Raw genomic sequence first — 15,946 nt, 5'->3', positions numbered from 1 at the left:
ACAAGACGAGCCAGATACAATCAGCCTATAATGTCAACACATGATCTGAGTTTGCAGCAGTCAAGTTGTCAAGGAGTAAAAGCCAGCGTGACTTGCGTTCTCTCAGATCAGGAGAGATTTTACACACACACTGACAAATCACGGTAGGCTATAAAGTTTTTACTTGCGTTGTGAGGATACGTTATTTTTCTGTTTCTCTCACACAAATGCTACTTTTCCTCTCTCTCTCTCTCTCTCTCTCTCTCTCTCTCTCTCTCTCTCTCTCTCTCTCAAACTGACTCTTATCATCCTCCACAGATAGCATTGGAAGTATTGTAAGCGGACAGGTTGAAATTCTTACGTAGGTAGAAGAGCCTGCGTAAATGATTACTTAAAGTAATGTGTAGCCGTCAGTAGCCACATCAGAAATGATTCATTAAATAATAGAGAATTTAAGATTAGATCTTTACCAATATGTTTGCTTGACTTCCTCTCAGTTTAATTGTTTCAGATGATTTCAAACATGCCTCCATAACATCTAATGAGTTGCCACTGGTATTAATCTTTTGCAACATGTCTAACCATGCCTATGATAATACTTTAGCTCTTATGTAATTTGTTACACCCATATTGTCTAATTATATATTTAAAAAAAAAACTAGGCAACTAGTCATTTTCTTTGCACATGTAGAGGAGTTTGCGCACACAAAAAAAATCATGAAATTTCACTGTTAGCGTCATGTGTCGATATACTAAGAAAATATCTGTGGGTGTTCCTGTGAAGATTTTTTTCTGAAGGGAGTGAACCAACCTTGAAATGTTTTCACTTAGCCTAGTAGTTGTAGTTGCAGACATGTGGATTTCATGTGTCTGTTAAGTGAAGCAGTCTCCAGCTCTCTGTAAGGTTATGTTGTAGCAGTATTATAATGCCAAAGCTTCATTAGTTTTCAGAATAAAAGTGAACAAGAGAAGTTACATCCTGGACCATCAGCTCAACACATCCACAACAAGAAGGATTTAGAAACAAGAACTACTGCATCTTCACCAGCGTTGCCATTAGCAGGCCTGCAGAAAAGCAGCAAAAGTGAGTTTATATGCCCAGATTATACATGTGATATTATCATGCTGTTATTTGTAATGCTTCTCTTCATTTGGGGTTGTCGCTGATCAGATTTGCAGATCAAGCAGATAATACTGCTCAGATCTAAGAAAGACTCCGGTAGGACATCTGAGGAACAGACGGAATCTGACAGATTCACTTCCACCATCTCTATCAGACTTCCCACCAGAAGATGCAAAAAAGACACAGCAGAGGGAAAAACGTTACAAGCCACGACTAATTTGTGAGTGTGACTTTTTATATATAGCCTATTTATTTATTTATTTTTAAAAACATTGTTACACAGCTGTTGGGGGTTCACATACATTAAAAAGAGATGTCTAATATCTGTGTCATATCAGTATTATATATTAGATGATTTAATAACACTGTTCAATGTAATCTTTAGCAATTCTCATAAAAAATTTCCAGGTTTCCTAGTGTATATTATATTGTGATGACTTGTATCATTTAAAACTATTGATTTTAGTGTTTTATTGTCAATGTTAAGCAGCAAAATTGTCATATTGCATTTTAAGCAGCCATATATCAGTTATCGGCCATAACATGAAAATATTTATGGTAATATTCCATATATGTTTATATATGTACAATATATATTTATCGTTTAATAATGGGGCATCCCTGGGTTTGGTACAATATATATTTATCGTTTAATAATGTGGCATCCCTGGATTTTATTAGCTGCATTAAAGTTCAATTAATTTTAAACTTCACTGCTTTCACTCCAAAACTGTTAGTCTCCCTATGAGAAAATGTTTTATTAAAATTTGATTCCATTGAATACAAACTTACTGCACACAATAATATCTTCTGTCATGTAAATTATGCCATAGCACTTTGCATTATATGTCATTTGGCAGTTTTCTAGCCAGAACAGCAAACGCCCTTTCAACCTGTGACTGGCAGTAATAGTCCTTATATAGCAATAACTCATGATTTAATGACCATGAATGATAGCATGAAAGTGTATCGCCAAAGGTTTACTGTTTGGCTGTACCGTATCTAGGTGTGTTCATGTGTTCAAATAAAGTGTTTACACCTTTATCTTGGAAACAGTAAATTGACATTTATTGTGCAGCATTGCAGTATATTATTAAAAAAGTATGACATCACTGCTCTCTCATCTTTTAAACTGGGTTTTTTTTTTTGAGTGAGTGTGAGACACTCCGTGCTAATTATAAAACAGTTTAAGCATGGATCCCTCCCTTCATGTCAGGCCAATGAATTGTTTACCCCTATAATGTGAGAATATGAGAGAAAGGATGGAATGTTGTTGATCTTGTTTCCCTGCATTGTGTTGATGAAAGACATTGAAGTAGAAAAAGGTTTTAGGGAGTAAGAATAACGTGTAAAACGTTCAATTGGACAAGTGATTTGTTTTCGTCATAGTTTTTCATCTTTTTTTATCTGCCTGATGGAACTTATTACGGTGGCCGAGAGGTGCCAAACAAATCACAATTATAAAACCAAAATAACAAGTCAGAAAACACAACAGGGCAATTCAGAAAACACAATAACAATTCAGAAAACACATTAACAATTCAGAAAACAAAATAATTCAGAAAACACAACGACATTTCATAGAAAAGGAAAAGGTAGGTACATTTTGAGAATGGCAAACTTGTCGCTGATTGGACGAGACACCTGTCAATCAAGCTTAACATGAAGTAAGAAATTTGTGATCAAAATGGAACACACACATTAAACATTACTTTGAAGAAGGACATTCATATGCCGTGATTGTGGACATGCTGGCGACATACCACGACATTAAAATGAGCTTGTGCTCAAATGGCTTAAGTTTATCGCACCCATCAACATGCCAAAGATAGTTCGGACCGAACATGGAGTGATATGCAGACATCCCAAGTCTCCCGGAAGTTCCCGCAAATTAGTTAAAAACTCGGAGCTCTAAACCGTGTAGCCCACGGCAGAGACGTAGAGACAGAGAGCGAGAGACCTTGCGTGTGTGTGCAAATTGTTATTTTGTTATTGTTGTTTGTATTTGTTGTTTGTTATTTTAACTTATCTTTGTGAATTGCTGTGATTTAAAAAAAAATTAACATGAATGTATATTTTAATCAATGTTCAATGTTTGCTAAAATCATATGCTAATTAAAAATTATTTTCACAATTTGACAGTTACAGCACACTTGAAGTGGTAAGGAACACAGCTTATCAGAACAAAACAGAGGTAGGCATCCAAACTAAGATGCAGACACATGAAAATCATATTTTTAGTAAGAGAATATTTGATCTATGCCTTGCTACTCAATAATATCTTGCTTACAAATAATAAACTTCCTTTTTGTACTGCCCTTTGAATATATTTCTGCTCTACTGGGCCATGTCATGTTTGCAGTTTTGTCATGCAGAGTATTTTTCAGTGGAATGTAAAGCTCAACTGTGAAGTTGATCTGTCTGTTTAAAGAGTTATGGAATGGGAGTGGCGATTCGTTCAAATAGTTCAAATGTATGTGAGAAGTATTTCTTACAATTTACCCAAGGAAGTTAGAAGTGCAATTTAGTAGTATAAAAAGTGCAAATGCTACTGGGCTTGAATTAGTGCCTCTGTTTTGTTCTAATTTTGGCACTAATCAAAACCTTTATTGCTTGTTCTGACAGCTAAGGGACGAGTTTTCACCAACAGAGCAATGTGGCAAATCAACTGGTGAATTATTTAAGGATGGGGATTGGCCAAAAGCAACCTTTGATGAAGACCACTTTACCACTCTGCATCAACATGTACATAACACACCTAAGCAGGGACAAAATAAAGGAATACAACACAACATATGCCTTCATGAGCAAACTCAAATAATCCACGACTCCCAAAGACATTCTACTCAACCTGTTTGTGAGGTACAAACCGAAGTCAACAGGGATTTTGGAGCCAACGACTGTAGAGAGAATGCCCCAACAACTCCACAGTACCACAGTAATCTGACCTCCATTGGCGTGGACAGTGGACTAAAAGCAAGCACTGATTCCCATTTTTTTGCATGCCATGGAGAAGTGCTAAACCAGGTCTTGTCATTAGCCTCTTTTACTGCACTTGATTATGAAAATACTCCTGATCCAGAACCTAGTCTTAACAATCCTTCATCAGCTATGTTGACGTCTACCCTGGCCACAGTTCTTGCTCCACCTTGGAGTAATCGTCTTCGAAGACCAAAAAAAGGCAGCAATGAAGTAGAGTACGTACCCCAAGATTGTGGACAGAATATCAAGCCATCTAGCTTTTTTCGCCAGGATTGGCACCAACAACTTTTTTTACCTTCTCAAAGGCAACCATCTGAACACATGTTGGCCAATGACAATGAAATGCAGTTAACTGCTGGAACCAGCTTTAACTCTCCTGACTGGCAAAAAGAGAACAATTCTCCGAATGTCACAACCACATTACAGCCAAAGAGACCCATTTTAAAATCATCCTCTGTGGGCACAATGTACAACAATACAGAATTATATAATTTTTCATCACCTCTGGACACTTGTCAGGCACCAAATTCAGCCCATTCAGGGTACAGAATATCCAAAACTGGAGATGAACATGGGCCTTTCAAATCATTGAGCTCCAAGCCAACAACAAGCAGCCTACTTCTCTCCTTAAGGAGGACACATTTGAGAAGCTCCAGTGATGAGCCCACACAAACGCAGACTCCGATAACTAGGTCTGTCAGAACCCTTACATTGCCTAGCAGAATTGTTTTGAAAACTCAATCGTTTGCTCATTCTGTTAACACTGAGGACGAAACCGGCAAATACCCAGACACTCCTTTAAGAAAAGAGGAAATGCCAGTCAGTCAATTCCCATTCTCACCTAGAAATAAGAGTAGAGTGCCGTTAAGGACACCCCTGTTTCAAAACAGACCAGAGACAGAAATATCGAGACTAGAAACTTCCGTTGCCAGAGAAGAGGAACATTTCCCACAATCCAAGACCAGAACTGGACAAATTGGGATTCTCAAAGCTAAACATAGTTCTTATTTAGTTCTTTTGAGGGAATATTCCAGTTCAGAGGACATTGATCCCGTGGAACAAAGTACTGTTAACAACACCAACCTGCAAAACTTCAATATTACCAAACAAAAAATAACTCCACACACCACAATTTCTCTTAAAGATTCAACTAATTTTAATCTCCAACAATCTGGCTTTAATGTTCAAAATTTAAAATCACAAAGCACACAAAATTTAACAGTCAGCAATTCTTCGGGCACAAGCACCTTCAGAGACAGGCTTAACTACCCACCCAGGAAAGACTCCTCTGTAGATGGAATAAGCCCAACAACTGTGGGACAGATATATCTGGACTCTAAGAAACATTCTCAGTCAAGTCAAAGCTCAATGGATCTTTCGAGCCCTCTTTCTCCAACCAGACCTCTCAGAAGTGTCAGAGTACCAAGCATCTATTCATACCTTCGAGAGTCCAGCCCAGCTGTATTCACCCCTTTCCCTTCCACCCATTTTCCCACCTTACAGAGAGCTGAAACTTTTCCTCCTATGGAAGATGGAGGCGTAACACTGCAGGGTGAGCAGAAGACATTTCCTTCAAAATTTTCATTTGACAATGCATTTGCATTACAAAGGTCTTATGGCTCCAGCTCTCATATAGCCCCAGCTCAATCTCTGCCTCCTGATTTTGGAAGAGGATCAACACCTCGTCTCAGCACTTCTCCATATTCTAGCCTCATCTCCTCAAGACCTGCCCTCAACAACACTTTACAAGGACTGTCCTCTCAATCTGCGTCTAAAACGCATTCCAGATCTACATCTTATGATATTGTAACCACTCACGCTGGCCTTATAAAAGGTGACCCAAGCTCTTCACTATCCACATACCCAAGGAGACCAAAGGAACAATTAGCTTCCCCTAACAGAGAACAGAGGACAGCTGTTCAAGCTTATACAAGCACCCTAGATAATCACAGACCTGCCCAGCCATGCCTCTCACAACCTGCACCAGATACAAGTTTTGTCATGGAATGCCAAAGCGCTAATATAAGCCTACACCCAAGGCAGTCCAACGCAGGCTCGAACAACTTCCCTCATCAGGAACATGGCTTGATGGCACCTCATCTTGATAAGGGTACTGCTTACCCCAACCAAAGACTGAGAGAGAAAGAGAAGAATTTACTGCTGAATAAGCTCACAGTAAAAAGTGAGACTCCTCTTACAGCTGAGAAAGAAAGTACAGCTGTGCATATGCATGAGAGATTGGAGGAAATGCAGAGTCCCAATTCAAAAAAAGGCCTCTTTGCTTCACGAGTTAAGAAAGACAATGCCTTCTCTTCTGTGTCTTTGCCAGACAAAGAGGTTGTTAATCCCCAGCATTTAAAAACCAAAAGACATTCGCCAGCGTTTAAAACAAGCAGCAGGATAGACCAGATATTAAATCGCTTAAAACTCACATTTGGTGTTAAACATTCAGACGGCGCACTTGACACAATCACGAAAAAGAACAAGCCCCCCACCCAGCAACACTCAGACAATGAGACTTTTGAAAAATCCAAGACAGAGGCGAAAACATATTCTGGAAGCCAACAGGGGCCCTGTAACTCTTCTTTTACAACCAATAAAGACTCTATGGGTTCCTTCTCACCACTAACATTAAAGAAATTTGAGAATACATTAAATATGGATTGGCAAAACATGCCAACTACAACTAAACAAAGTAATTCTGGGTGCACGTGGGAGGCCCCCGACTCATCTTTGAGCACTGATAAAGCATATTTTGCCGCTTTTGGGTCCTTGTCACCCTTAACATTAAAAAAATCATCTGAGAATAAATTAAATGTTGATCAGCAAAAGAGGCATAGCGATGAAAATGGAAACCACTCTTATAGCAGGAGCTTTAGTCCGAACAGGCTAAAGGCCCAAGGTATGAACCGTTCTGCCAGCTTGCCACATTACAGAAAATCCCCCTTCAGTCCCCAATCACCCTTTTACTTGTTTGATTTTGATTCAGAAGACATTCAGAATGACAATGTGTTTTATAGTCCAGTGAGCAAAAAAACTAATTCGCTTTGTGAGTCTGATGACTTCTCTCCACTGAGCTCCGCCAAGAGTTCAGAGCAGCAAAACCTTGCGAGGTCTCGATTGTCCTTGTCGTCTGCAGACTTAAAGTATGGTCTGCACAATGGACGATCTTTCTCAGTCAGCAGTGTAGTTTCAAGCCGCCCATCAGGCCCTGGACGAATATCAACAAGCAGCGTTAGCGACCTCTCAAGTTTGGATGACTTTGTGCTGAAGGAGAATTATACAATAGTTGACTCTCCAGTGAGTAGCTATTCCCCAAGCTATGAGCCCAGATCTGTCAGTGGTAAACAGTCTCAACCTGGATATACATATGATCATCTTGATCATGATGATGCTGACCCAACCCCCCCTCCATCACCAACTTCATCCTCTTCTCCTCGCCGGATATCCCAGGCTCCTGCTATGTCTTCCCTCATGAGGACAACTCCAGAAAATATTTCTCCTTCTCGAGGTATCCTGCCATCTAGGAGCTACACAACCAGCTTGCCTGTTTTTGAGGAGTCTGGTTCTGACACCACAACCGATGATGAATACTATGTTGACAGTGGTGATGATGAGGTAGAAACAGAACTTTAGAGGAGAAAATTATGTGTTGTTCAGTTCCATGTTGTAGATGTGATAACATGTACTGGACATTGAATTTCTTTTCCCTGTGCATGGAAAAGCTGCAGCAAAATTAGGCCTCTTTTAAACCAACAGATCTAAATTGTAAAAACAATTAGGAATCAGGACATAATTAATAGAAGGAATTATAATTATATCAGAATTATTTGAAAATCCTTTATTAGAACATTTTTTATACAGTAAATAAATACTATGGGCTTTTTTATTCTACAGTGCTTGCGGATAACCGTGTTTGATCTAATTATGAATGTATTTACAATACAGAACAATGTACTGTTGTTCCAATAGGTCTTTTGATATTTTCTGGATCTTGAGGCTCTGAGTTCTTACATCATTCATTTTATTGAGGGCTTCCTCCTGTTTCATTCACTGTATTTAAAAGCACAGCGTGTCAGTCACAATACATACCTTTACTGACAGACAGTCTATAGTCGCTGTGAAATTAGTAGCTGAACCACAACTGTTTAATGTGTTTGAATGTTTTTTTTAACTCATCCAGCCTCATTAAAAGAGTCAGAAAACAGAATAGAAAAATAGTCTTAATGTCTTACATCATGATTCCATCTCAGTTATGACTAACTCTATGCAGATTATGACATTACATATAATGTTATTGTTAAAAGTAAATGTTATTGAAAAGAACTGGTGGATTCTGGCATATGCTAAATCCACAACATGTTAATTTGAGATTTAAAGTGACCTCTCACAAACTTTTCAAAAGACCACTAGAATAACTTTTGCTCAATAATGTAATTATAACTGTTTGTGTGCATCCTTGGCTTTGGCAGTGGAACCTTAATGGGTAATTTATTGTAATATATTATGCTGGGTAGGGGGTTGGGGAATAAATTCTCCCCTAGAGCCTTAGGGACTTCCACAAGACAATTGCAGCACTGATCACAACACAGTACTAAAGGCTGTATAACTATACATGTATGTTCCTTTTTTTGTAAGATTGTTTTTTGAATGTCATCATTATTAACAATATTGTGATATTTATGAAAATGTAATATATTGACTACATTGGTTATTTTTGCTGTGCTATGTAGAGGAATACTGATCACTTTAAAAAAATAACTTTGTAAAATAAAATATAAATTAGAAATGACTAACTTTGTCTGTAAAGTTAAACTGCTAAGATAATCTTTCACACTTTGATTAGCAAGTACACTCAGTTTTCATCTCAGTAAACATAAAAATATATAATAACACAGAAACGTCTTAATTACAGCTCATTAAAACAACCTTACTCTGTTGTGTCATGTCACAACCTGCCATCCCTAAAGGGATAGTAAATATTGCCATAATTTACTCAACCTCAAGTTGTTCCAAACCTGTATGAGTGTCTTTGTTCTGTTGAACACAAAGGAAGACATTTAGAAGAATGTTGGTAACCAGACAGCTGACAATAGCTATGACTTCCATAGTAGGAAAAAATACTATGTAAGTCAATGGCTACCATCAACTCTCTGATAGGTTACCAACATTCTTCAAAATATATTATTTTGTGTTCAACAGAAGAAAGAATATCATAGGGTTGGAACAACTTGAGTAAATGATATAAGGGTGAAAGAAAGGTTGAGTAAAGGATGACAGAATTTTTTATTTTGGGTGAGAAAACCTTTGATTAAATTGTATTGCACAATGAACGGTAATGAGTGATAGCCTACGGATAGGCCTACACCTATGGGATTAGATTTCGGTCACAATTCTGCGCGCGCAAGATCACATTTTGAGCTCGCAAAAGGGCATTTCGCACGCGCGTGAACTGAGTTTTGCGGAGAAATGTTCATCTCGCAGACAAGAAAATATTTCGAGCGAACGAAAATCAATTTTGCATTTAAAATAAGTATTTGGATGTGCGCAGACGTTCTCTTTCGCATGTGCAAAGTTTCACTTGCTTGCTCCTCTCATCTTTCATACCAGCCGTGCGCTTAGCTCGCTTGCTCAACACAACCCAGCTGCTAAATTCTGATTGGCTAGCTTGTCAACCAATCACAAGACTCCCTGCATCACCGACTGTGGAAGAGGAAAAATACATGGTGGAAGATGTTTATTTTTAATGGCTTGATTTAAGTTCAAAGGTCTACCACTCGACGACCACAGTTTATTTTTTAGCTTATTTTAAACTAATTTTTTAGCTTATTTTTAATCGAAATCAAATCGTACTATTACTGTACATAATGACATGTCCCAGTGTTTGCTGCCCTTCAAGTGGTAGTTCTTACTTCTTTCTGAACTGCAAGTTATGTAATTAACATTAGTGAAATATGAATCTGACCGAGCTGGGGTCTCAAATTTTACACATTTTCAGAAATGAAGATGGACAGACTTTTCCCCTTTTAATGAAATAAGTGTGTAAAAACGGTACATCACTCACATTAGAATAAAAAAGCCATTAAATAAACGTAGAAATGCAATGTAATAACGTTAAAATAATAATCAATCTACTTGATATCCTTGGAATTATTTAAACAAAAACATTCACAGCAGAGATGTTCTGTAAAACAACTATCATACTAAAAAATATACTTTATTTTCTTATATACTATTTTAGGATAGATAGTGTGCACCTTGGGATGCAGGCTTGTTACCCTCTCTGCAAAAAAATAAAAATCTAATTATGAGAGTAATTATATAGAAGTCGTGTGAGTCACACACCCAAGATTTTCACTTACAGTTATATTTGCATATGTTTGCATTGTTACCCACATCTTTTTCTTTCTTTTTTTTTTTTTTTTTTTTTGCAGTGAGAGGAACAAGCCTGCATACATATGTGAACACTATCCATCCTAAAATAGTATATAAGAAAATACAGTAAAAAAAATTTAGTATGATAGTTGTTTTTACAGAACTTCTCTGCTGTGAATGTTTTTGTTTACTTGAACTTAAATTGAAGTTTTCAATCCATTAAACAAATTAAACATAAACATCTTCCACCATGTATTTTCCTCTTCCACAGGCGGTGATGCAGGGAGTCTTGTGATTGGTTTTCAAGCCAGCCAATCAGAAAGGAACAAGAAAGTGAAACTTTGCACATGCAAAAGAGAATGTCTGCGCACATCCAAACACTTATTTTAAATGCAAAATTAATTTTAGTTCGCTCAAAATATTTTCTTATCTGCGAGACGTAAAATTTCTTCTCAAAACTCAGGTCACGCGCGTGCGAAATGCCCTTTTGCGCGCTCAAAATGTGATCTTGCGCGCGCAGAATTGTGACCGAATTCTAACCCCATACACACCTGGCCCTTTGAGACAGCGCGAGCATGTAAGTGGAACATTTCGTACAAACACGAATAAATCAATAGCCTACTTTGAATGTTTTTGTGTTTTGTTTTTTCAGTGATCTTTTACAAATCAGTGATTCGATTACTCATTCATGATAAGACACTTCACTTGTTCTCGCTACCTACTCGCGTAACGATGTAAGCTGCTGAACGGGCCACTGACTGAACGAATCTTTTTTGGTAACGTTAAACGTATCAAGATTCGCGTCACTGAAATAATCTCCTGCACTATTTAAATCAATGGTTTAAATAGAAGAACACATAGTCCACACGTAGTTTTCCATAATAATAATTCAAAAAGACTGTCATAGAAATTTCGTGTCGTTTTCTAGCATTGTTTTCACGTTGCTCTGGTAACGGCTCTTGTAGGCGTGCAGTCACACTTCCAGCTTGTAGTATTTTGTCATTTTGTTTTAACTCTCTTATTGTTAAGCTTTCTCTTTGGTTCGTAGTTTTAGCTCTCTCTACGTTTTTAACTTCAACTGGTCTACGCCATTGTGAAAACTCACAGCTACTCTTTACTTTTCGATGTTTGCATGATGGATTTGCATCATAAGGGGAAAAATCGTGTTATTTACACTGCAGGCCTAATTACTTACATGGCCTAGGCACCTTCTATCCATTAAACCTTTTCATTCGAGTATGCTATATTTGAAAATAACCTGCTTCTTGAAGATGAATAGGACTCCAGAGATCAAGTAAGTAGTATTTTGTGGGCTGAATAGAAGTTTTATTAAAAGCAACTGTTAATTGAGTATCTGTGTGGAGTCATGTAATAATCCAGATCCTCATAATCCTATCTGAATAAACCAGTTTCCCATTCCTTGACATGTGAAAGGCTTAATCAGGGTGCTGAGCTTTAGCCTCAAATGAACAGTTAAGTTGCATAATTTATGCGCTCTCTAAGCAGAATTATGTGCTCCTTTAGTTTGGTTAATTTAAATGTAAATCCATGTTAACGTTTCAATAAATATTTTTTTCTTTCTCTTTTTTATGCTAGCATGAGCAAGAAATTGACTGTACACACAAACACTTTTGACAGGTATTAAATACAGCAAAACAGACTAATTTCTAAATGAGTGAAGTGATAGAAAAACTGTCAATCATTCTTCCGCCCTTTAGGCATCACCCAACATCTCCAGCTGGGGAAACTACATCAGAGACTAATGTCATTCTTGTCCCACAGCTGGAAACAGTTTTCAGCCGAGCAGCCAGGATCATCCAGCGAGCATGGAGGACACATGTTGTCAGTGATCACAGTCAACTTTTGTGTTACAGTTTCTTCAGCATGGTTACATATGATTGAATGCCCAAATAAAATGAGTGCATACTGTGCCTGTCATGTGTAGGATACTGCTGTTTTCAAGCACCTCAAGAAACTAGTGAGTTTCCATAATCAAGGGGATCCACGTCTCCTTCTTAGATTTATTAACCCTGCAGAGGTAAATTTATGGTACAATGCAAGTTTGTTATCAGATGTTTTTTCTCTTTTTACAAAATCGTATGCATGATGCTTTGTTGTAGGCTAATATTCTGGATGCTGCTTCAGGGGCCCTTATCCGATTCAGACTGGGTGGGGTGAGTGCTGATGTTATTCATATTTCCACCATAAGGTTATTTGTACTCAAAAACATGATGTAATGTGTGGTTGTTTTCTGCCCTAGAAGGTTACGTTTTTGGGGAGCTAAACAGTAAACAGTCAAGTCAAGTTACAAAAAACTGAAAATAACTTACTAACATTTATAAAATTCCAGCCAACCTATCCGCCAAACATCTACTTTAAAGTATACACTCGGGCACCCATAGTGGACATGTGTGCCTGCAGTCCTAAAGATTACACACAGCAAAAGAAACCAGCTCCAAGCCAGATCCATAATGGCCGACGGACGACCTGTAATGAGAATGATCACTCTGGGTGGTACCAGCGGGTGGAGAACAATGGCTGGAGGATTTTGTCTGGCAAGGTAATAAATACAGTCAAAATACTTTCATTTTCATTTTGAAAGTAATGAAACATACCAGGATTATTTGATGAATAGAAAGTTAAAAAGAACAAATAATATATATATATATATATATATATATATATATATTAGTATGTATGTATGTATATAAATATTTATTGAGCATTAAATCATGTGACACTGATGACTGGAGTAATGAATGACTGCTGAAAATTCAGTTTAAAATTACATTTACATTAAAATAGAAAACAGGTATTTTAAATTGTAATAATATTTCAAAAAATTGCTCTTTTTACTGTAGGCCTATGTTTGATCAAATAAATGCAGACTGAGTGAGCATAAGAGACCTCTTTCAAAAACACTGAAATTTTAATCATTCCAAACTTTGGACCAGTAGTACATGCAACCATTTTGGTTTTAGGTTTTATCTTTATTCATGTACCATTTAAATGTAAAATTAAAATATATATATACAAGTGTTGTTCCATGACTGAGCATTGTATATCTATTATTTCATTTATGATTAAAGATTTCCATCTTTGAAGACCCAATACCTCAAGATACCAATGACAAGAAGATTGAATTCCATCACAGCAAAATCCGTCGGCGACAAGATGTTGCAAGAAAAAAGAAGATTCGAAAAATTGAATGGATGAGGAAAATGTATGTGTATTTAAAGTAACTTTGTTTGTAATGGGTATTAAGATAATAATTACAGAAAAATGGAAATGCATAAGGTATGTATGACAGCATAATTATAAGCACAGACACTGTGCACAGGTATGCTGAGGGTCTCCTGCATGCTCGTTCAGAAGACAGCGAAACCTCTCTGCTGGTGCACAAATCCACACATAGAACGATGGATTCACTCCAACAAATTGGACCAGATTCAGTTTTAGAGCAGGAAGTGGATGAACTGCTCGCATGGACCGATGCTCTTAATTTTGATGAGTAATTAAGATTATCACACTAGATTTTTTGTAAAATAGATGTGGGCTAACTATAAAATGTGAAAATATAGTTTTTTACATTATGTTATTAATATCGCATTTAAGAATAATATTTTCTTGTCTCAGGTATATCAATGAATGGATGAATTTGGGCACCAGCAAATGCTGCATAGTTAAAAGTAAGGCTCTTAGGATTGCCCTCATTCTGCTCTTTGTTGCATTGCAGCTCCCTCTGCTTGTCAAAGTGAGTATCCACGCTTCTTCTTTTCTCCCTGTAGATGAGCTGTCAGAGAGTGACCAGAGGGACTTTGCTCCTGTCTCTGTGCATGATATTTGTAAGATTCCTCCGATCAGTCGGGATGAAAGTCCAGAGGAGGACCAACATCTGGATCACATCTGAGAATGGAATGTGTCATGCATCTCTTATAATATTCTCATTTGCTTTATTAATTTGAACAAATAAAACAGGTATGAACACTTATGGAGTCCATTTTCGATCGGTCAAATATATTTTAAAACTGTTAAAGGTATATTAAGAAATTTCTCAAAAAAATGTGTTTTACTGATGCACCAGGGTTATTATCATTAACTAAAACCATAAAAAAAATACATGAGATAGAATTATACCCCAAAAAAGCTAGATGCCAAGGTAACATCTCGTTTAAATTCTATAATAACTCAAACTAAATTAAAAAACGATATAGATATTAGAAGCTAAAATAAAATGTAAAAATCTAACTAAAAATATTAACAAAAACTATAATGGTATATAAATGTACTGTAAAAAACAACAACCACCTTTTTACAGTCTAAAAAGGTAAGAACCAAGAACATTGTTTTGGTAAGAACCCGTATCAGCGAGATATTCTGAAATACCGCGAGAGTCGTGAATGCGACGCGCAGCCAATCAGATTTTTCCTTTTTTGTCGGGGCGTGTTGTTCGCCGTTCGCAGTCATGGCGAACTACAAAGAGGCTCCTTTGGCTACACGGCCAAAAACATTAGATCCAGCCGAATATTTCAATCTTTCACCTGAGTACCGGCGGTCTGAGGAGAATAGAGCGGCTCTGCGGTCACGACTGAAGAGGCAGTATCTGTTGCAGCTAAACAATCCTCATCGGCAAGAGCTTATTGTAAGACGAACCAAAGAGAAGTCTTCAAACATTAGCATGGAGTAAAACGTTTACAATGAATCTATAAATCGCTTTGATTGCATATTGTAACAAACATATCATTTAATAACGTTATTATAAATATTTATTTAGTACGTATTCCTGTTTTAGAAGCACATATTGTTTTATATTGAACCCTCAGTGAGTGACCTTCACTGCTCGCTGGCTAGCAGTTATTATTGCTGCTAGCTTGTTTTGGTCCTCAAGTCTCAGTTGTCTTTATGTAGAAAGATCATATTCAGAATGCATCATCCTAAGTGTGTTGTTTGCCAAGGTGTTACTTAAAATACTGACAACTGCATTATTGAAACTTTCAGCAGGTAACCTGACATGTTTGAGATCAGGTGATAAACTTCCATGTGTTTTTATTTGTAGGAGGATCCTGCTCTTACAAGGTGGATACATGCGCGCGGCAGTAACGTCTATCCCAACTTCAGACCAACTGCTAAAACATCATTGCTGGGTGGCTTGTTTGGAGTTTTACCTCTCTTCGTCTTGTACTTTGTCTTTAAGACCGACAGGGTGAGTTGAAATACACATCATTTTATGAATTCTCTTATCCTGTATGTTTATTGACAATTACAAAGTTGCAGAGTTTATGATTTTCTTTCCTTTTATCTTTCCAGGACAAAAGGGAGGCCAAGATAAAGGCAGGGACCTATGAGCGCCCCTATAAGCTGTCATCCTAAAATAATTTTCTGAATTCACTGTTTATTGTAATAAATAGTACTTGTAATTATATACTAAATAAAATGCTTTATTGTTGAAACTTTATCACTGTTATGGACAAATGCTAAGAAATCACA

The 15,946-nt window shown here is 37.2% G+C and overlaps 3 protein-coding genes across 6 annotated transcripts; all 3 read left to right on the top strand.

The window, feature by feature from the left end:
- Positions 1-15: 15 nt before the first annotated feature.
- LOC143751943 (uncharacterized) lies at positions 16-8,876 on the top strand. The gene is made up of 5 exons (XM_077244762.1): positions 16-143; positions 924-1,063; positions 1,151-1,322; positions 3,245-3,296; positions 3,728-8,876. The coding sequence occupies exons 1-5, from the start codon at positions 31-33 to the stop codon at positions 7,718-7,720; spliced, it is 4,470 nt and encodes a 1,489-aa protein (XP_077100877.1). The 5' UTR covers positions 16-30; the 3' UTR covers positions 7,721-8,876.
- Positions 8,877-11,006: 2,130 nt separating this feature from the next.
- On the top strand, positions 11,007-14,446 carry cunh11orf65 (chromosome unknown C11orf65 homolog). Of its 3 annotated transcripts, none has more exons than XM_077244765.1 (9): positions 11,007-11,036; positions 12,178-12,301; positions 12,405-12,497; positions 12,580-12,633; positions 12,810-13,019; positions 13,549-13,682; positions 13,800-13,970; positions 14,096-14,148; positions 14,248-14,446. In XM_077244765.1, coding segments are annotated over exons 1-9 (963 nt in total). In that variant the 5' UTR covers positions 11,007-11,034; the 3' UTR covers positions 14,370-14,446. The 3 variants fall into 3 exon arrangements, with proteins under 3 accessions (XP_077100880.1, XP_077100879.1, XP_077100878.1); XM_077244764.1 differs by having other exon boundaries at positions 11,013-12,097; XM_077244763.1 differs by having other exon boundaries at positions 11,013-12,301.
- A 424-nt stretch (positions 14,447-14,870) lies between these two features.
- On the top strand, positions 14,871-15,909 carry ndufb4 (NADH:ubiquinone oxidoreductase subunit B4). Of its 2 annotated transcripts, XM_077244760.1 has the most exons (3): positions 14,874-15,101; positions 15,516-15,662; positions 15,767-15,909. In XM_077244760.1, the coding sequence occupies exons 1-3, from the start codon at positions 14,925-14,927 to the stop codon at positions 15,827-15,829; spliced, it is 387 nt and encodes a 128-aa protein (XP_077100875.1). In that variant the 5' UTR covers positions 14,874-14,924; the 3' UTR covers positions 15,830-15,909. The 2 variants fall into 2 exon arrangements, with proteins under 2 accessions (XP_077100876.1, XP_077100875.1); XM_077244761.1 differs by lacking the exon at positions 15,767-15,909 and having other exon boundaries at positions 14,871-15,101; positions 15,516-15,671.
- Positions 15,910-15,946: the final 37 nt, after the last annotated feature.

The sequence above is a fragment of the Siphateles boraxobius genome, unplaced genomic scaffold (genome assembly GCF_051911475.1).
Source record: "Siphateles boraxobius isolate OS27281-9 unplaced genomic scaffold, OSU_SipBor_1 26, whole genome shotgun sequence".
Classification (NCBI taxonomy): Eukaryota; Metazoa; Chordata; class Actinopteri; order Cypriniformes; family Leuciscidae; genus Siphateles; species Siphateles boraxobius.
This window is presented reverse-complemented; position numbering and strand designations above follow the sequence as displayed.